The sequence below is a fragment of the Triplophysa dalaica genome, chromosome 11 (genome assembly GCF_015846415.1).
Source record: "Triplophysa dalaica isolate WHDGS20190420 chromosome 11, ASM1584641v1, whole genome shotgun sequence".
Lineage (NCBI taxonomy): Eukaryota > Metazoa > Chordata > Actinopteri > Cypriniformes > Nemacheilidae > Triplophysa > Triplophysa dalaica.
In genome coordinates, this window is record NC_079552.1 from 12153347 (window position 1) to 12175481 (window position 22135).

The window sequence follows — 22135 nt, forward strand, 5'->3', positions numbered from 1 at the left end:
TTCCTTTACTTCGTGATGATGCTTTTGTTGGCTGAACCACACAACAAATGTAACCGACCACCCAATGATGGTGTGCCATGACGCTCAAAAACACTCTCTATCCGCATACCAGTCGAATTACAATAGCCATATTTGTCAAATGTTGTCCAACGCGTAAAAGTTTGTGTGTCCATTAAAATGCACACGCACGGACGTGATCACAGACCCAAACGCACCCGACCCGAGGATTGAGATGTCGATAAAGTGTCGACAAAGTATCGCATCTAGCGTCGTGACGACGCGCAGGCTTTCAAAGCACCCCGTAGCGCGCGAGCGCGGCGTAGGATACGCATGTGAGGATAAACAAAGAAACGCGATGTAAAAACCTCCATGCCTTTAAATCGACTCGGTGGTTTGCGTTAGAGGGTTTTAGCGGATGGCTTTTAGCATGCAAAACCACTGCGTGTGTATGCCGCTGTCAACGCCGAACAAGACGATGAAACACAATGCGGTGTGCGTGTATGCGTGACGCGTAATGCAGCGGTGCGGTCGCTTACTTTCCGAGCTCTTCGTACAGCTGATACTCGTCTGTGAATCTGGTGGAGGTTACGATTGTAGCCATGTTGCGCTTTAGGAGGAGATCGCCTCTCTGATGTATCCGGGAGCTCCTCGGCCGGGTTTCGGGAGACCTCTCGCTCACTCAAAGAGAAAGGGAGAGAGAGCGAGAAAGAGGAGGTGGGGGAGAAGAGAAGGAAGAGAGGCGCTGCTGGTCAGTGGTGCTGTGCCGTTTGCTGGTGGAGGTGGAGAGAAAGCAGCCAGCCACGCGAGATTTTCTCCGTCGAGAAATGAGATGGAAGTGACACCCATGTGCACGCTCCGAGCACGCGACGCGACGGAACTCCTGCAGCTCGGTGTGTTTACAGCGATTTTATTTTGTCGCGTCGTTGGCAGCGTATATCCGGTGCAGCATTGACACCACCGACAGTATTAGGGGTAAAATGTATAGCCGTGCTTACTCACATTTAATATTTAATGAAGGACATATCTTCTCGGGAATGCTATTGTAACACCAATTATTTATGGGCTCATCACAATATAGTGCTTTATCATTGGTTTTGGTAGTAAAACAATAGTACAAAAATAATAATAAAATAACATGGCAACTAAACGCTTATTATACCAAAAAACATGTTTAATTCCTTCTAAGCGTATTCGTTTTTTTGCAGGATATAATCACCAAACAGCAATGGAACGTATTTCCAGGGTGTGGCCAACTCATGAAGGCTTGACTTCCTGAAAAAAATGAAAGCAAAAGCTTAACTTTGACAGCTTGTGAGGAGGCATGTTGTTCTTGGCCATAAGATGGGGGGCTCACTGAGGTCATCTATGGTAGACCTATACGTCTTGAACGACGGGGTCCATCCCTAAAACAAGGAAATACGCTGCATCCAGGTTTGGTATGTTATTATATTAGCCGAGGTATGTCGACTCGATCACGCCTCTGAACAGGAATTGAACAATTGATTAACAAGTGTGGAGAGGAAATTTTATCATGCTTTTAAATGCGCTCTCCTTTCACGGTCAACCTTGTGGAGCAAAACACTCAGCGATTAGAAGAGAATGCATGGAAGTGCCGGGACTGTAATTACACTGAGGCCGGTTGATATGAAAGCTTCATTAGAGCGGAGTAGACGTGGGTGGTTATTAATTGCAGCGTTCCAGTTGCGCTGGTGCTGGGTTTTGAAATGATTATGTGTGTGACAATGTGTCCTTGCTTGCTGGGGAAAGCCACATTTTGGTCCTACCTAGTCCTCTGCAGAAGCTCAGCAGCAGAAGGAGGGCTGGATGCCAGACAGCTTCAGTTCCACAGGAAAATGGGCTGCTTTTGATATTTTAGAGACCATATTTTCATCATCATGTGATGCTATTAGGTGATGAAGGTTGTAAGTTCGACTTTATCGATTAAAATTCCAAAGAAGTGAGTCTTGTGTGTTTCTGTAGCTCAATTGAAAGAGCGTTAGGAGAACAAAGGTCATGGGTTTCAATCCATGGTGATTTTCAATCCATGGTTTCAATCACACATACTGATAAAATGTATACCTTGAATGAACTGTAAGTCACTTTGGATGATTAGCATAAATGTAAATGTATAGATAGCACTTTATACAGGTGGCATTATCAGGCCTGTTTGTTGGTGAAGGTTTACAGTTACTATTCAATATACAAAGTTCATATTATAATTATAATGAAGCTACACTAAAATGAGAGGCTTCAGCACTATTAGACCACACACACTGCTCAGTTTATTACATTATCTGTGTAACCCAAAGATCAAAAAGCATCATAAAGGTTTTTTAGGTTATTATATTGCTATTCCAAACTTAGACGACACTCTATGCCTTCAACCACACGCCCTCTCTCCAGAACCCGCCCTAAAATCACATTAGCAAATCCAATGCAGGAAGCATTTCTAATCAAAAATAAAAGTCTGTTATTCCACGACTCCCATTTTGGTGCGTAGAGCCCAGAGGTGTCACAGAGACAGGTGTGGATACTCAGGACACAGATTTATCTGTCTGATAGTAGAAGCAAGCATTATATTCCACAAAATAATGGAAAAAAATGCTTACAGAGTGTTTAGGAGATGCCAAACTCAGCATGTGTTCAGGATGACTCACATACAGTTGAGGGAGTAACTCGGATTGCTCTCTCTTTCTCTGGGCCAGCTCATTGTACATTCCACAGTTGAAGTCCTCACAAAGTGGGTTGGTGCTGTATTGAATTTTCAAAGTAAACGATAAAGAGGAGGAGGTAGCGACTTGTGCTGTAATATATTGAAATTATAACACTTGCGTCTGCTTACAGGACAGAATAATGAATTAATATTATAAAGTCATATTTTGTGCCTGTATAGGACAGTATAAGAGTCAAAACGCTATCATTAAGACAATTCTTCAAAAATATAAATGTGCAACTTGCAGATAGTACTGATGTTCTGTTATACTGATTCATTGTCCATGTTGTCAACAGGCCTAGACATGTATTGTGCGTTGACTTGTAAGTAGGTTGAACAGGAGAGTAAAGGGCTGAGAGAGGAGAACGAGATCAACACGAGACCTTAAGCCAGGAATTGAACTCGGGTCACAGGAGGCGCAGTTGCGTGTATGTTGGAGAGCTGTTTTTACAAATTTTATCATCCACATTGGCGACATTCATGATAATTCTTGTAAAATGCTTGTGTTGTGTTAAAAAACTGATACATGAAGTACTTCTGGATGAGCATTGCTAATGGTTTCCAAAGTGCTCTAAAAGCATATAAAACAGAAAATTCTATATGATATTGTATATAATGTTCTATAAACAACCTTTATGTGGTCTATATGATATACAGTATATATAAAATTAATATATGATGTTTAAGATATTCCATAGAAGTCTATGTGATCAACAGTCAAACCAACAATAATTCAGACATCAGAATTTCTTCACAATGGAAGAGACTGTCCATCTAGTCAGACATATACGGTATATTTCTGATTTAAATGGCTTCCTTGTAGAATTTGACTATCTTTGCTCTCAAATCACTTGATATTTTACTGGTTTGGCCATCCTTTTGTTGGACTCTCTCACAAATGAATTAGGTTGAATTGCTGTCGGCTATATAGATTTACCAATTTAGATGAACCAATTACCTGAATTTTGTTCAGTGTGATGTGTAAACAGGCACTGGCATTTAAAGAAAAAACGCTTGGTGTGTCAGGTCTAAGTGTCAGAATCATTTTTGGTCCCAAACTTTTATCCATTTTACAGGTAGTCCACTGAATGAAGAATATTTGGTTATAATATGTCACAGTTTATTTGACTATCCTTACTTACATAAATTAAGTATAGTGTCATGCACACACGAATAAAAAAATATAAAAAATGATATCTGGTGTCTGAATAATTTTTTGTTTGACTGTTCATTTTTAAAGTGCGGTCTTAAACAAAGTAAAGCGGTGTAATATTTATAACATTATGTTTAATTATTATTATTATTTAAAAACAAGATATAGACAGTGACATCATAACCTGTAAGATGATCATACTATAACTCTTTAAAAAGTTATCAATCAATGAAGCATTATTCAACCATAACAAAACAAAGACAAGTAGAGGCACATGAGTCCGCAGTTTGAGACAAGAACACCCTTGAGAAATAAAAGATTGCAAAAATTCTTACCCTGGAACATATGTTTTACATTATCACAGCTAGTATTGTTTATTACCTTGCTCTGGATTCCTATTCCTTTTAAACATTTCGACATATATTACAGTGGGATTTCGCAAACAATATCCATGTGTCATTGCACAATACAAATTGTGTTGTGTACAGGTCACTCCCTTGCACCTGGATAGAGATAGTTTGCTATTAATTTATGGTTTGTGTCTATACAGTGTGACCATATCTCGCAGTAACATATTACTGCCAAGAAATCAGAGGCGATATTCCCTTCAGATTCTATGAAATATGATATGATGTGTGCTATACAAACAAGAACACTTGTTATTACATCAGAGTATGAGCATAAGGCCAGATTTACAAAAACATACATGACACTGCATCAAGTCCTGAATACAGAGCACTTTCACACAATTCTTACACCTCTTCGTACGTTCCTCGATTTCAATAAAGGATCTCATCTCTCCTCATTTATTTGGCCTGCTATTCTTTTTCCCTTTACATACGCGTTGACCTGATCTTCTCCCGAACTGAGAAAATCAAGAGGAAGTGAAAAGGTGGAACAGAAAATGCATAAAGAATAAGGAAGCGTGCCTGTTGTTCTGGCTGAGGTGGGCTACATCAGAGAGGTTTTGGATAGCGTAGAAGCTTTAAAGCAAGAGGTAGGAGAAAGGTGGAGGCGTGAGGAGGAGTGCGAGGATTGAGAAGAGTGCGGAATATGAAGTAGGGGGTGGATAAGAGAGCGCTGATCCAAGAGCAAGCGAAGAACAATGTAAGTGCTGTATTATTTCCTATCAAATCACTGGCACTACTTATATCATTTTCTGTAGTTAAATAACTGGATCATCTAATAAAGGCACAATAATATCTCCATTAAGTGCTTGTGGAGTCACAAGTGATTAAATCTAGACCGCTGCTGTCTAGATCACATTAACAGCATGTGTTATATCCACTGCATCATACAGATGAATGCTTCTGTCTCATATACCGATTCCTGATTTGTGAAATCTAAACATACAGAATGTGACGTATGGGACAATCAAAATTGTGAACTACTGCTGGTAGTTCATGGCAACATCAGTGCCCATTCTGTATTCACTGGAATACAAAATGCAAGAATTCACTTTCTGTTCACTGAAATACAAGAAAACGAAATTGTGTACCTGTTTACAACTACAAGAATAAAGCCGCCCTTTGCATACGAGTACGAACCTTTCTGAACAGAGCTCTGAGTTTACAGACTCTACAGGTTCTTTTATATCTGCCTTTTCTGCTGCCACTATCTGAATCCTCCCCATCATCTCCTTGATCTTCCTCACCAAGCCAAGGAGTCCACACCCCTCCGTGAAGCTGCGGGTCTGCCATCGGGTCGTCGGGTGGGTTGCGTGGAGGCACAGCTGTCCGATTGTACTCAGCGAGACGGGTCAACAGCATCTTGACCACTTCAGGCCGCCCCTCAGCCAAATCTGCCCTCTCGTAAGGATCAGCGGTGACGTTGAAAAGCCAGACAGACTTTCCTTGCTGGTCTCGTCTCTTTTCCATGCCCTGCCACTGCTGGGGACCTCCTGGCAACGTCTGCGGGGGGAACCAGTCCCCGTCGCCCACACTCCCTGTCAAAAGCTTCCAGTCCCCGACTCGAATGGCTGCCCGCACTCCTGTATCCCAGATCCCGAAGCCGTTGAGAGTTAGCAACACGGGGTGGGGTTCACCATGCCTGCGTGAAACCGGGTCGATGTTAAAAAGGATTTCAGTTCGTGGACTGGGCAGGTCACTGGTTAGGGACCCCCAGACATCGTGGCCATCTAGACGGCTGGAATCAGGCACTTGGAGACCCGCAAGAGACAGAAGGGTTGGGTACCAATCTGAGATGTGAATCAGAGCCCGACTCACCCTTCCTTTCTTTTTCAAAAGCGGGCTGTGTACGAATCCGACCGCTCTAACTCCACCTTCCCAGTAGGAGCCTTTGCCTCCACGCAGGGGCCAATTACAGCCCCCAGAGAGAGGTTGACCCCCGTTGTCTGAGGAGTAGATGAGCACCGTGTTGTCGTAGTAGCCTTGCTCCCGTAGCTCGCTGACAATCTCCCCTACAGACTCGTCCACGGCACTCATCATAGCGGCGTAGTGGCGTCGGGGTCTATTGCCAAGGTGCTGGTAGAGTCTGAGAAAATGGGCAGGAGCCTGTAAAGGTGTGTGCACAGCTTGGAGGGCAACATATAGAAACAGGGGCTTCCGCCGATTGTGACTTCTCAGTATTTGCTTCACTCTGCGTCGAGAATTGCATTCGTCAGAATTACCACAAACAAATCATTGTAAGTATTATAGTATTTGATGCACATTCAGCATTGACTCACCTCTCTGTGTAAAGTCTCGTCGAGTAATTCCCTTTCAGCTCCCAGGCAGGCCGGTCTCCATCATGCAAGTCGAATCCACAAGCCTCTGCGCCATCACAGCTCTGGAAGGTAAAATGGTCACCGCTGCCCGTCAGTGAGCCGAGGAAGCTTTGAAATCCACGACTGGTTGGCAAACACTCAGGTCGACAGAAGCCCAAATGCCACTTTCCGACCATGTGGGTGCTGTAGCCAGCCTGCCATAGCCGCTCAGGGAGTGTAGTTACGTCGAGCGGCAAGCAGAGGGGCTGACGTGCACGGATGATCGAGTGTTGAAGCCCAGTATGAATCTGATAACTAAAGTAATGGACAGTAGTCAGCACAGAATTTGTTGGGGTTAAAGGGGAAATAATCATCATTTTATCATATTTGTGATGTTTAAAAGCCTTTTTTTCTGTGGAGAACAAGAGAAGAAATTAAAAGAAGTTGCCGAAACATTATTAATGACAAAACGTAGATGGTCACTGAGGTCATCTTCTTTTGTTTTACACACAATACATAAAATCACATGAGATTGAAATAGGAAAAATATTTTTGTAGTAAAGAGTAAGTCTAAGATTTTTTCCTGGTAAATTTAATAATCACCATAAAACATCTTAAACTGAATTTACAGTGCTGTATTAAACAAGACAAGAGTAAATTATAGCATAAAGAATTAAATGAATTATTTTTATATTTTAACGTAATAACTTCTAATCTGGACATTTTGAGCTGTTTTCGATAACCGTGCCCTTACCGTCCAGTCATAAGCTGGCTACGTGAGGGAGAACAGATGGGCTGAACGTAGTAGTTTTCCAGCCTCACCCCCTCACCAGCAAGCTGGTCCAACACTGGCGTGTGAATCTCTGAGCCATGGTACCCGATGTCATTGTAGCCTTGGTCATCTACCATCACAAAAACAATATGTGGGGGAACTTTTCCCTTGCGGAGAACCCTTCCTGAAGTTAAACCCTCAGTAGGGTTTATTAGTCCATGCACAAAGCACAAGCAGCAGCCCAACACCAATGCATCCATGCCTGATGGCTAGCCCCTTGACTCCTGACGGTGTAAATTTTGACATTCAGCTTTAGCCAGGCTAGATTAACAGATATATCCCGTCACCACGATCCATCAGTGAAAAACTTTACTCTTAAAACAGAAAAACAAGTGCTGCCATCGTAACAAGTTTAGCAGCTCTTCTCTGTGTGGTCGGTTTGGATGTTGCCTGTGACTGTAGACGACAGCACTGTTTTCTGACAGCACCATGTTACATTTCTCCAACACACACACCTACAAAATCTGGATTAGTGAACGGTAAAAGTATCTGTGTTTTCTATCCGTGTACATGATAAAAATATGAATTTCATTTTAAATGTTGAAAATATTTTCAGGTTACAATATAAAATCTAACTTCTAGCATTAGTTTAAATACTTTTACTGTTTAAATTATATTTACTGAATTATGCTTTGTCCACAATAGGACATAAAGGAAATAAGGCAAAACTAGAGGACATTTAAGGGGACATTTAATCCCAAAACGAAAATTATTTGATAATTTATTCACCCTTATGTCATTCCAAACCTGTATGACTGACTTTCTTCTGCAGAACATAAATGAGGTATTTTGAAGAACATTGGCTAACCAAACCCCATTGCCTTATTATATATAGACTCAAAACCATAAAAAATAAATTTTCAATAACAAAAATGATGACAGCTTTTTTTAGAGTGAATTATACCTTTAAAACCTAATTTGGGTAAACACTGTTTGACACCCGCTGGTCAATAAGCGTATTACACTCCTGTTTGCATGCAAGCAAACGCTCACACACTTTCTCAATATCCAAAGTCAGACATTAGACAACGATATTAAAACAAAAAAGCACCAGTGCAGATATGCCAGTGTTGTGGGATGAACCTCAAATGTTCTTTCATTGATCCTTGAATTAGTTGAGAACCACAGAAAGGCGTTTACCTCATTATGAGTTCCCAGAACACAGACTGTGGAGGCCGACTTTCCTGTACAGACACTAAGTGATTTTTTACTGTGGAAGTGTGCACGGAAGAACCGCCACTGAACACTGAGGGAGATCTGCTGAATACAAAGAAAATGTGATTATCCCATCAACGGTATAGAGCATCTGTTTCTACTGTTAAGATTACAAATCTGAAAGCTTTTATTTAAAGGGACTTGATTTTTACTGAACCCTTATACCACGTGGTCCAATACACTGAATAGGCAATGATGCTGTGTGGGTTTGACAGGCTGTATTCATCCAGATGATCAACGTCAGAAGTTCAGAACCAGATGGTTTTGCAGATTCCAATGACATCACCCCTTTACAAAATGAATACACATTTTCAAAACTTGCATATCTCCAGTACTTCCATAAAGATTTAATAGCGACCGCATTAAAAGCATCACCGAACCTGTTATGTTGTGAAACACACCAATTCAGTAAATCAAAATGAAGCTTGAACTGTAAAGGCCTCTGCATTATAACAAAACCAGAGCCCCTGACAACACCAACTAAACAACATGAATCATTACTGACATTTATAAACATTCACATTTAGAACAGGAACACCTTTAGGTGATAATAAGCGGACGTAACAGTAGATTACTGTTATAATTAAACATATGAAGACGACAAGGCCTGTAGATGTAAATCAGTGGCAAACTAACAGCAACAGATGAGCGGCACACACATCCGGTGAGCGAGAGGACCTCTGAGGGGATATCGACCGCTCTCAGGTTTGCTCGGCCAGCTTTCTCCCCAATGTAGCGGAGAGGAAATCAATGCCACGAAATGAGTTGATTTCCTACATTAAGCCAAACAGACGACAGTCTCACGTAAGTGGGAAATTTCACAGCCATTTCAGAACAGGGAGAGAAAATGGTGGAAGGCTAGAGAGAAAAAAACATGGGCAGAGAGGCAGTGATACTAAAAGTGGTTAAAATGACCAGTGTTGTCCGTATACTGTATATGGGGCTATTAATTGTGATCTGGGCTTTAGGAAAGTGCAAAGGCATTACTCTAATAGATTAGGGCCACCGGGGAACACAAAGCAGATCTGACTTGAAATTACTCCTTTGATATGTGTTGTTTAACCCTCATCCATGGAGACCAGAGAGGGAAAGCCCTCAGTGTGGTTCTTTCACACTGAGAAACTAAACAGATGTTGAGTAGTTACGTTATAAGGGCAGAAGCTTTAGGCATCCAAGGCAATAAATAAATAGGAATCAAATAAATATAAAAAGCAGTAGACACACAAGTTTCACAAGAGCCTACTTGCAAAATATAAAACAGGAATCATTTACATTGTCTTGACCGTTACAGTCACAGAAACTTTCCAGCTACTTTGGACACTAGTGACACTAAACTAAATATACAGGAAATGCTCCGCACGCACAAGAGGTGTAAACCTTTATTCGACCAGATGCCTTCTGATCAGCCAATAAAGCATTTAAGCTTGTGTTATTAAAGAATTTGGACACATTTACTCTAACATTTACCCCTTACCTACCCTCTAGTCATTTCAAGCCTGTATGTTTTTTTTTCTTCTGCAGAACACAAAAGAAGATATTGTTCACTTCTATAGCATGCACACAAAAACAATGCAAGTGAATATTCTTCAAAATATCTTCTTTGGTGTTCTGCAGCAGAAAGGAAATCATACAGGTTTGAAAGAGGGTGAATAAATCGTGACAGAATTTTCTTTCTTGGGTGAACTATCCCTTTAAAAGATGGAGGAGTGAAAACGTTTCGAGTGTACTGCCTCTATCCAACCTGTGATGTTTGAAATAAAGTCTGTAACGCCACTATGTGGAGAGGAAAAGTATGACAATAAAACATTTTTGAGAGGATACCGAAAGGAAAACTGACCAAATCGTAGGTGCATATCAGGCTCTTATTGCATAATGTTGATGTGTTTGCACAAGACTTCTTACCCATGGTTCCACAGGAAGTTCATTATGCAGAAGTGTGGTGCTAACCCTAATGTGGTTGAAAAAGGAACAGCAACGCAAAAATGAACATTTTGTTGCATTCTCACCCTCAAGTTGTTCCTAATTTGTATAAATGTCTTTGTTCTGATGAACACAGAGAAATATATTTGGAAGAATGCTTGTAGGCAAACAGATCTTTACCCACACACTACCATAGTAGAAAGAAGCTGAAGAAGACCCTTAGAGCGAGTCATTTCATTCTGTAACATCTCTGTAATGAACTGTACATGGTTCAGTATTTTTAATCTGGCAAGTACAGTTTGTAAACCTAAAGTGAGACAGATTAAATCTTAATTTAATCTTCATAATGGCTGAATAAATTTACCTTTCAATTTTTCAAACAGCATTAAATTAAAATTTTGCTTCATCATCTCAAACTGCACAAAATCAAACAATGTGTGTATTCTACAGAAAATAAGAGAGATAAGTGAAATGCCTTTACAAACAAGGCAATTTGCTTTTTAAAAAGGGTTTCTTTACCATTGAAAGTCTTTCCATCAAATAAAATCACACAAAATGAGACAAACATTCCCAACCTCTCTAAGAGTTTATTAGAGATAATACTGTGTTGAGAATTTAAAATACATTTTTTACAAAACAAGACAGCAGCTTCTCATTGTTTAGGACTGACCACAAATCGTATCCCAGCCATTCTCTTTCCCCATTCACAGCTTCTTACATACGACATATGAACTTTCACCAATCTGTGTGTGTGTAGAGTAGAGAAAAGTGCATGGCTAGGATAATTACGGGGATAAGACACTTGACAAAAATGCTTCAGATTGGATTATACTGGGAGACGTGACAATGTACAGACGACTCCCTCAATTGCATATACTCACTTACCGTTTGGTTTCTGATCCAGCTTTGTGCGTTTGTGTGTGTGCGCCTGTGGAAAAGAGAAGGGCTGTAGATTTGTGGTCCTGCTCAAAAGGAGCTCCGTCTGTACACAAACGCTGTCACGTTCAACTGATGTCTATTCAGTTACAATCCCACCCACCCAAACCCAAAATATACAATGCTTTGAAATGTACAATGTTTTACAATCACTCCTCAGACGGGCTGAGCAAGGCTAGACAGTGTGTGTTTTGTAGCGTATGAGATTGTATTCAACACTCTTCGGTCATCATTAAATTCATGCTTGTCCAGATCTGTAGTGTGTTCTGGTCCTAATAAGCAGGCCTGTCATATTAAAAGAGGAAGTCGGTCGCTTTCACTTCTTCATCTCAGAATGAGCCTATGTCAGCACCTTGGCAGCAAAGAAATGCTCATATCTGTGGTCCGTCTCAAACCGGTCTGTCATAATCACAGCTCGTCTCATCACTGCTACTACAGTTCTTAACTGAGTTCACGTGGAGGGCTTTAAATGAAAAGTCTTTCCCCTGGTTTCTCTGTAATGAGTGGACACTGTTTTTTTAGGTGTTGTGATACTGGGGATGCAGGTGAAGTTCTCTCAGCTCCAGCTGGAGCTCTGCAGCTCCTCTCTGAGCCACGAGGGTAAAGCCTGACCCAGTCGATTCAGCAGCCGCAACAGTTCCAGGTTATGCTCTCGATAGTACTCTGTCAGGAAGGACCGTGTCTGAGAAAACACAAAACAATGTCTAAGAATAAACATACAACTCCTTGTGGTTTGAAAAAGAATTGGAAAAAAAAGAGGAAGAAAAGTCACTTCTCACTGCTGGCAAATGACACATCTATAACCGAGAGTCCTTGCCACTGGCATCAGTAAGAGACAGTTCAGAGAAAGTAACTTATATGAGGGTGGAGAGATGAGATGGTTGCTTACCTCAGGGGTCATTTCTGGATATTTCCTGCCTTTACTCTTCCCCAGACACTTAGGACGGCCTCCTTCCAACCTCTGACACCAAAATCCTTTACCCTCATCAAAACTGCAAAACACACAAAACTTATGTCTTATAAAATGAACCTTCAAACACTGTTTAGATGGATAGCTAAAGGGATTCAAAGGAAGATATTTGGAAGAATGTATTTGGAAACCAAGATCTCATCCTCCATTGACTCCTGTAGTATTTATTTTCCCTACTATGGCAGTAAATGTGGTATGATATCTGTTCAGTTACGGACATTCTTCCAAACGTCTTCCTTTGTGTTCACTAGAACAAAGTGGTTTATGCAGGTTTAGAACACTCTGGGGGTAAATGACAGAATTTTCCTTTTTTGTTGAACTGTCCCTTTAAGCATGAGACCTTTAAAAATAGAAGGAGGGGTTTAATAAACAGAAAAACTCACACAAGGGCTTGGGTGTAGTTGAAGATGGGTGTGACCCCCAGAAACCGCTGGATGCCGTCCATCACCAGAGCTGGGTTAGATCGGAGCAGGGTGCCATCTACGATATGGAGCTAATGAAGGGTGTCACATGCAGAATTTAGAAAACCATATTACGCAGGAATAATGCACAGCTATTTTGGAGTAATGAGTATTTCAACAACTAAACAACATACAGCTAACAACACTGGATTTTATATTGTTACAAAATTAAACCGCCTGCGTCAGTTCTGGTTAGCAAGATGTTCATTTATAATTACTGACGAAAGAGTTATTACTACTGGAAAAAGTCATCACAAAAATAGCTTTAATTAAAAAGCATGCCATTTCACATTGTAAAGCAAAGACTAAAAGAGAATAAAGCGAGAAAGTGGTCACATATGGCATGTTTGGTTCGATTAAAATGAACTGTGGTGCGATTGCTCTGTAAGTGCGGTTTATATGCGGTAAGTGTGAACGCTGCCACCCGAACCCAAACAAGCGGACTGAGACCACTGAAAAGATGGGTCTCTTTCCACTTTCAATCGAACTCTTGCGCTGTTTGTTGAAATATGAACGCAACACGGTCCAAACAAATCGAATTGAACCAAAAACAGGAACTGTTAAGATACGACCCGAAAGTGATTTGGTAATATAAAAGGTGTGTTTATTAGATCTGTGCTTGTCCAAGTAACTGAGAAATGCCTGGTGCTGTTTTGACAGCTTTAAACACTTCATGAGGTTTTAAAATACCCTGATATGCGCAGGCATACACTGAGCATGTATAACCTAGCACACAGCATTGTTTTGGATGGCATGTAAGTTCCATTTTAAAATATAAATCATAAAAGCTGTCCAATCACGTTGCGACTTTACATGTAAGCAGTTAGGTTCGGTGTTAAATGCCAGTCTGAACCCCAAGTGAACCAGGGCTACATTTATTTTTTTATTTTTTGGTCTGGACCAAAAAATACAACTACAAATATGAACGCACCCTATATTAAATGTATGTCTCAAATCAAAGGCTCAACACACCATAAACCTAAAGGGACGAAAGAACTTTACAATCCAAAGACTAATAACCGTACTTGTCTGGGCTGGTAGTGCAACAGCCAGTGCTCCAGATGTACGGTGTACGTTCCCGGTTTAAGGCTGCGATTCTGAAGGACCAATAGTTCTTTAGATGCAGAGGGACCAGCTGTCACCACCTCATGGAAGGTGTGGTTTATAGCAACAGGGTCCTGATGCGCTCGCTGATGCTGAAACACACACAAAACATTAACATTTAGCAGACGCTCTTATTCAAAGCCACTTACAGAGAGTTTAGGAAGCAATAAAGCGATATGGCATATAGTGGCAATAATACATGAACCATCCACAAGTTATTATTTCTGCTTTTCTCTTACAGAAAGAAATCCACACAGGTCAGGCTAAAGAAAAGAGAGAGGAAGAAGGAGGGAGTACCTGGTACCAGGAGTAAGCTCTGTCAGCCGGGTTGATAAGCAATGCTATGATCTTGGCTCTGGGCAGTAAGGATGCAGTCCTCTTGGGAACCAGGTCTGTGTCAAAGTAGTTGGCACTTTTCTCAAACATGAAGTCTGTGCTGACGTTTGAGGGAAAGGGAAAGAAGTCCATATACCTGCAGGACAGCAGGACACTTGAAAACAGAACAACTGCGCCAGCATATCAGACACTTGCTAAATTAAACCAGGCTGGGTTTAGTCTTCCACTAAATCACACGTCAGACAGTGTCTCTCTATTCAAATCCATTGTAATCACGTGAGTGGAAGGTAATGGTTCTATCATGAGTTCAAATTGAAAACGTAGACTGTGTAATTGATTTTATTATAAGGTGAAGCGGTGATAAAAATGGATTATGACTGAAGGCTCTGTTACGTTGGATTGGTGAGAACGTTTCGCGGTGTGTATTACCAGTCAATGCCGCTGTGATAGTTAGGCCCATTAAAGAACTGGATCTCCTCAAAGGTGACGGGGCTGGGGAAGTTGCTGGTGATGGCAGGGTGAAGGGTGAGAAACGAGTGCAAAGCTGTGGTACCTGTGAACAGTGAACCGAACATCAAACGTCTTACAAGCTTGTCATTTTGTTTGGACAACCTCAAACTAACCACGCTTTTACATTCGAGACTGGAAAAACTAGGAACAGTTAAGACTCGTACCTGTTTTCTGTGGGCCAATCACCAAAAATTTGGGTAGCCTATCACAAGTCTTCTCCTTGGACCAGATGTCTTTATGCCTTTTGTCATGACAGGGGTTCTGAGAGAGATGATGAATGTTTTCTTATACTGTCCTTGTACATGACAGTAATAATGCAAAATGCATAGAGTATACAAACTGATTGTAATCTTTCTGTACCTGCCATAGGGGGTCCATCTCCTCTGGAAAGATCTGGAAGTATTTCTCTGCTAGTTGAATAGGGGGCAGAGTCTGTAGGCGCAGGTTGGTCCAACACTGCACAAACTTCACCAGAGACTCGAAGGTGTAGAGGCCGAGTCGATCGTTTCCATAGTTAGACAGGTGAGTCATAAAGATGCTGATCTGTGGGAGTGAATAGTGTTAGCACTGTGTGTTATTTTATTTTAATTAATTAACATGAATTTCATTTTTATTAAAGCAAAGCTGTGGAAATATCTATTTTGTTTATTATGGCGTTAAAATGTAATCACAGGCAGAGAATCTTTTACAATTTACTTTTAAATATTTATATTATTTATGTTTTTATACAAATAATCACATAAAACCCTCACAACCATCATACTAATACTACTACTTATTACTATGCTTTTATTTTGTTTATATTATATAATATATAACATTATTAGATCATAATTATGGTTATATATAATAATATTTATTATCATCTTTTTTTACCAAATTCTAATCATTTTATATTATTTCATAATAGTTCGACAAATAATAATAAAAAACTCCCACCCACTGATATCTACAGTCAAATAAAGCTACCAAAATCTCAACTGCTGTATGTTATAAACTGCCCAGTCCCGTTTCCAAGATCACAATCAGGTTTGTTTCCAGCCTCTGCACTACCAAACAAACAAAAACACACAACAGAAGAACAGGCACTGTCACCACTTAGGGCTCCGGGACGTGTAAACAAACACGGCCCAAAGGAAAAACATACCGTTTCCATTCACTAAACAAACACACGAGCGCACAGGCAGACGAAAAGAAAAGACAAAACAGTCCAAATGCGCTGCGGCTTGCGTCTACTCACAGGATTAAGGAGGATGGTGAGGAAGAGCTCTCCTCCCCGAATGCTTTTGTCCAGCTCGCGAGATCCTCCAGGGTACTCATTATAGAAGATGGTGTGCGTAAAAAGGCCACACGTCTGCCTGGGCAACACCTGTAGACAGGGAGGTTTAAGACTGGTACAGACATGCTCGGTGAACACTGTGGTTTTATTGAAAGGAATGAAACGCCCATTAATCAGTTCATCCGATGATGGTGGGATCAATTTGAGCTCAGGATACAATAACAGCATTCAGGTTTCTCGGATTTGAAAACACTGGGCCTCATTAATGAAACATGAGCAAAACAAATGTCTATTGTTTGTAAACCATTCTTTATAAATTGTGAATTGAAGGATTAATTTGACAGATTTGTCCTGATTTGCCCTGCAAATCATTTAGAAGATGAATAAAACATTAACATATGCTTCCATATGACATCATTGACATCAGCAGACCTCATTGACATCAGCAGAATTCAACAAATATGTATTTGTATATAATAATACATAATATAAACAAAAAAACCTCTTCATTTTTGTACCTTTATGCCAGAGTGTATGAAGCCCCTCCGATGTCGTGCCGGTCTCAGGTGCGGATATTCTTCCGTGCTGGTCACTGTGATCCCCCATACACTCGTCCAGGCCTCATACAGCTGGCTGTGTACAGGATAAACTCCGGAATGATGGGGGGCCACAGCGTACCCCATATCTGTGGGAATACCATGTTCCTGCAACAGAGAGCGTAAAATACAATAAACCACAATTCATCCAGAAATGCATTCCTAAAAGTAGGAATAAAGAAAGGCTTATTTTAATAAGACTTCTAGATAGATGACCACAGGGGGGCAGCAGACAAACACCCCAAAATATGAGTTTACAGTAACTTATAGGTCTGTCTGGGTGTGATGTCATCTCCAACAAAATGTGGCCCAAACAAAAATGTGGGTTCATTTCTGTAACCTGCAACAGCTCGCCAGCTTTACAATCCCAAGTTGTTGTTTGTTATAACCTGCCACTTTAAGAACTTTGTGTGTGTTCTGTTACACAGACAGTGAGATCCACAATCCTAAAGAGAGCCCGTTACAGGCTCATTAAACCTTGATGAAGGAGCAGTGTCTTCTCCATTGAGCAGAGAGCAGGAGAAGGCATATGTCAGTGTCTGCTCTAAAGACAGGATGTGACAGAGGGATTAGTGAGAGAAGGAAGGCGACGGTTAGTATTCACAGCACGCTTTCTCGCTCGCTCGCTCTATGCCTGTCTGCCTGCGGTCCATATCCCACTCCAACGACCATCATTACAGCGGGGTGGGCTCGTTTCGAGAGGCCAAATTCACAATCTTCTGCAGCGGATGCACACCGAGTCAAGGTCAAAGAGAACCCTACCGATCCAATGAAAAAGTGCTAATACAAATCTATAATGAAATACCAACAGGAGATAAAGCTGGCGGGCAGGGAATCAATACTTGCACCTCTGCGACAAATAGCCATAAACCGTAAAACAGCGCTGAAGGAACAAAACTTCACAAATTAAAGGTGAAATGTTTAATTATTATGATGAGAAAGTATCTACTTATAGTTCCACCATGTGCTGGGATATAAGTTAGTCATTTTTAGGTGTAGTGTAAACAAACGTAGGGAATACCATTTCAGGCCAAACCTACATTTTATTTCAAGTGAGACTCCTATCTCAAAATCTGCTTACATGTATTTATTTAGCAGCAAATATTTCTTGGTGTTAATTGTTTTTGCATCTCATAGATCATTAGTACCCAAAAGGGGTCACATACAGCAATAAAAAAAATAAAGAGACCACTCCAAATGTTCATTTCATCAACATCACTAGATATATTGTAGCCATTCCAGTCTAGTTTCTGTTGAATTCCAACCAAACGAAACCTGACAAAGTCATCCAACTGCAGTGTGAATGTATAAAAATATGCTAAAAATTGAGGTTATTACATAAAAAGATATATTTTTATTTCCTAAATACATGTACTATTGTATTGCTTAAAAGTGAATATGAACTTGTTATCTCTGCAGTATTTGAGGTCTGAAAAAATACAGAGCATCTTTATTTCGACCCACTGCTCATCTGTTTTCATTTTCTGCAAATAAATGCAAGTAGAAACAATATTTTTTTTTTTAATTTGGGAGAAATATTATTACTAATAGTACATCTTAAAATCAGAATAAATGATTTAGAAAAAGTCTCTTCATTCTGAGGCGATATATGAGACACGTGTTTGTCATGAGTTGGGGCGGAGCTATCTGTTCCTGGACAGTTTAGGAAACTTGTTTGAAAACACCTCTGTCCCGACTAACCTGTGCAAACTGCATGTTGAGTCTCATCTGCTCTGCCAGCACACTGACATTATGAAAAAGGTGAGGCTGCATGTGACTCCACATGTGTGGAAACCACCAGAACTCATGTCTGTTCTGCAACAACATGTCATCACCTTCATCTTCTTCTTCTGTTCCTGCAAACACCAACACACAGATGTCAGGTTAAACGTAAATACAGCTGAGATTTATGAGGGGTGACATTTAGGTCAGATAGGATTAAAAAGACCCTTCGAAAAGCAACACAAAGACCAAAATACCTGCATGGTAGAACTTCCCAGAGAAGCCAAGATTAAAGGTGAAGTTTGGAACTAGTGCCCGTAGTTTATTTTGTGTATTCAGCAAAGCCTTAAAAACAAATAGTTATCACATTAATGACACATTATGTTTTCCTTAAATCTGTGACACAATATTGGTTTTGTCAAGATAAAAACAAGGAGGCGTATAATTTGACTCTATATAGTTTGAGCTACATGCAAAGGCAAACAAGGCATATTATTTGTAACAGGCGTTAATGAATAAAGCATGATCTAAAGTCCCCGACAGATGGCAGTATTTAGCAGGTCTGTAAAGTACAAGAACAGAACTTTCAGGCCCTTGGCCAGATCGACAGCCTGAGTGGGCTGTGAAATATACATTTGCATTCAAATCTCCTCTACCCACAGGCAGGTCAGACGTGCCGAAAGAAACCGCAGCCTTAACATCAATCTAAACTCATCCTTGCGAAATGAACACATTTCATAACTTAACATCGCCGGGCGCATCTCGCTAATGACGGCGCTTTGAGGCTTGAAATACAAAATGATCCTGCCATCAAGCCCTTCAAACCTTGAGTGATATGATGATATAAGCGAATTACAGCGCCGTTCCGCCACAAAATCAGACGGCGGGGGGAGATAGCGTCGCTTTCCGCACAAATCTGACACAAAGCCGAGGCGATAGATGCGGCAGTATCACAAATCAAGCCGTGCTGTCGGGAGGGGAGAAGGTTGCTGCCTCTCTAAGAGGAGATGGCATTTTGCGCTGATTTAAGAGCCGCCTGTGTCCCTGAGTGTGTGTGAATACAATATTTGTTCTGCCTTGAGTGTGTTTGCTCAGCGTGTCCGTATAAACCGGTTGTTTTTATGGCACTTATCGAAGAGTCATCCAAGATCACAAGGTGATGGTCGGGATGGACAGGAACTGTGCTAACTTTGAAAGTGAACATCAATCATCATCATTTGTTAAAGTAGTACTATTTTGTCTTTTTTTATGTGCTATTGGTTCTAAAAATGTGTTACGCGTACTACTAGTGGTACTTGAAGAGACCCTCGGTGGTACGAGACACAACAGGGAATTGAAAATTGTATATTCATTTTGTGTTTTAAGTACTATGTAAAATGTTTAACATGATCTATAAATACACAATACATCTCATAAAGCCTATTTCCAATTTTAACTCCTTCACCGCCATTGACGTATTATCTCGTCATTAAAAATATATGTTTTATCGGTTTTTAATGATTGTTCTGAGTGGAATCTGGGTGGAATCTTTGACAAAAAACGTTAATTATCTCAGCTGTTTAATCGAAATGATGCATTTTTGAAGAAACCTACCCACATCTACGGAATGATAAAAAACAAACATGTGAAGATAGAAGAATACGGTTTCTTTTGTTGAAAAGCTGAGACTCTGTTCTTTCATTTGACATATTGTTTGTCCATATATTCTTTACAGAAAATGTACTGTGAGCCATTAAATTTGGCTTTTTTTAAAAGAGGCTGGTGGCGAATGAGTTAATACAGTTGTATTAATGATCGTTTATCATTGGTCGATGTAACTCATTTGCGTGACAGGCAGCTCAAACACAGAGCGGGAGCAAACAGACACTTGTGCGTCTCTCTCTCTTCCAATGAGCTGCATGCAGATTAAGCTTCGTATGTATTTCTGAGTTTGAACCACTGTATTAAGCTGTTGTTATTGATTTAAAGCGCTAATTTAACACACGTCTGAATCTCCTCGAGGTTAAATCAATGAAGCGCGCGTTGTGATTTAGTTTTGACGCGCCGCATTGACAAGTCGCTGCAGTAAAGTGTAAGTATTTGTTTGTTTGTTATATACAGCTGTTCTCTTGTTTTTAAGTATACCTATACTTATTTGTCTTCCGTCTTAAATAGACTTTCTAAATTGACTGTATTTAATATAGGTTTAAAGTCTTTCTGCAAATACCCTCAAAGATAATAAATCCCCCATAAAAGTCATTTACAAAGCCCCGTTTACTGTGCACTACAGAAAAGTGTTTGTGTCCACTATACTTCTGCTGACTAACTTGAAAAACATGCTTTAGTTTCAAAACAAGTGTTCGTATTATCAATAATACATTAGAATTGGAGGACGAGGTGTAAACATAAAGAATCATAGCTATACTTATAACTTGAATGTTTATTCATGTGATTTTTCTATGGCGGTCATTAGGTGGTACTTGGAACAACAAATTTTATTAAAGGTGGTACTTGATCTGAAAAGAACCACTGTGCTAAACAATCTTTGTTTAAGCAAAAAATGCTTAATATATATCATATTTCACCTGTGTTTTACACTTTCATCTTGAATCTCAGAAAACAGGCTGTTGAGTTCCTGGTTCTATTAAATCCCAATTTCCAAAATGTCCTGATTGGTCAAGCTGAGCCAGTCATTTGTGACTGGTCTGTTAAACTGCATTGCGTCTAATGTGGACATATAATGCTGAACATCTAATGATAAACCACAACACAAACCCATACAAATATGTTATTATATTTGCTCTAAACAAGCTGTCAACATCTCTGTATATCTGTAGGTCCATAATGTTTGCATGTGTATGTGAGTGGGGGTTGAAATGCTTTGCTGCTGGGATTTCAACATGGAAGGAAAAATACAAATAACATCTTAAACGAAGCTCTGTGAGTAGAGTACATTCAAAGTGTTGCCCGAGTAAACGTCAATATCAAGAAGTTTTGCAGGAGGATGCTGTTGAATACAGCAGGAAATCATTTCAACTTATCCCTAAGGTTGTAATAAGCGAGAAAATGTGTTCACAGAAATTGCAATTGCAATGAAGTTTGTGCTGCAATTAAAAACATATGCAACATAGAGATGACCATCTTGTTTTACCTCCTACGGTAGGATTTAAAAAATGTAACATAGGATTTTCGCTGAGTACGGTGCTTTATGTTAGTGTTCATTGATGATTGGTTGCCAATTTGTCAACACTGTTACATGACTGTTCTGATACTTGACTTGACAGACTTAAAGGGATAGTTCACCCAAAAACTAATATTCTGTCATCATTTACTCACCTGCTGATTGTTCCTAACCTTTATAATTTTTCTTGTTCCACTAAACACTAACATATTTGGAAGAATTTGAGTAACCAAACTGATCTCATCCCTCTTTGAATCCCAGGGTATTTATTTTCCATACTATGGAAGTAAATGGGGGATGAGATCTGATGGTTACTGACATTCTTCCAAATATCCTCTTTGTGTTCATGAGAACAAAAAAATGTACACGAATGCTGACAGAATCTTAATTTTTGGGTGAACGGTCCCTTTTACAAGAAGTAGAAAGACTGATAAAACAAAAACAAGATCTATTTAAAACTCATTAGGCTGTACTGATTTAATGTCTTCATCCATATACTACATTAACTCATTATTCAGCACGTC

The 22135-nt window shown here is 40.1% G+C and overlaps 3 protein-coding genes across 31 annotated transcripts in view; all 3 read right to left on the bottom strand.

Annotated features, from left to right (window-relative positions):
- camk2g2 (calcium/calmodulin-dependent protein kinase (CaM kinase) II gamma 2) overlaps positions 1 to 808 on the bottom strand; it is a 61934-nt gene extending 61126 nt beyond the window's left edge. For 6 of the 29 annotated variants that reach the window (XM_056760562.1, XM_056760564.1, XM_056760552.1 and 3 more), the window contains exon 1: positions 537 to 806. In XM_056760562.1, coding sequence (XP_056616540.1) covers positions 537 to 601 — 65 coding nt within the window. In that variant the 5' untranslated portion in view covers positions 602 to 806. Of the gene's footprint in view, positions 1 to 536 lie in introns of all 29 variants that reach the window. The other 23 variants (XM_056760568.1, XM_056760558.1, XM_056760559.1 and 20 more) reach the window with 9 other exon arrangements.
- Positions 809 to 5240: 4432 nt separating this feature from the next.
- Positions 5241 to 7602, bottom strand: si:dkey-174i8.1 (arylsulfatase I). The gene is made up of 3 exons (XM_056761196.1): positions 7325 to 7602; positions 6553 to 6885; positions 5241 to 6464 (listed from the first exon to the last, which is right to left on the bottom strand). Exons 1-3 carry the CDS (start codon positions 7600 to 7602, stop codon positions 5375 to 5377), a joined length of 1701 nt encoding a protein of 566 aa, XP_056617174.1. The 3' UTR covers positions 5241 to 5374.
- Positions 7603 to 11110: 3508 nt separating this feature from the next.
- Positions 11111 to 22135, bottom strand: part of ndst2a (N-deacetylase/N-sulfotransferase (heparan glucosaminyl) 2a) — an 88431-nt gene continuing 77406 nt past the window's right edge. The window contains exons 5-16 of the mRNA XM_056761309.1: positions 18709 to 18796; positions 18431 to 18585; positions 16652 to 16837; positions 16095 to 16223; positions 15215 to 15397; positions 15019 to 15115; positions 14774 to 14897; positions 14306 to 14480; positions 13930 to 14100; positions 12827 to 12936; positions 12363 to 12465; positions 11111 to 12155 (exon numbers count right to left, since the gene is read on the bottom strand). Coding sequence (XP_056617287.1) covers positions 12030 to 12155; positions 12363 to 12465; positions 12827 to 12936; positions 13930 to 14100; positions 14306 to 14480; positions 14774 to 14897; positions 15019 to 15115; positions 15215 to 15397; positions 16095 to 16223; positions 16652 to 16837; positions 18431 to 18585; positions 18709 to 18796 — 1647 coding nt within the window. The 3' untranslated portion in view covers positions 11111 to 12029. The remainder of the gene's footprint in view (positions 12156 to 12362; positions 12466 to 12826; positions 12937 to 13929; positions 14101 to 14305; positions 14481 to 14773; positions 14898 to 15018; positions 15116 to 15214; positions 15398 to 16094; positions 16224 to 16651; positions 16838 to 18430; positions 18586 to 18708; positions 18797 to 22135) is intronic.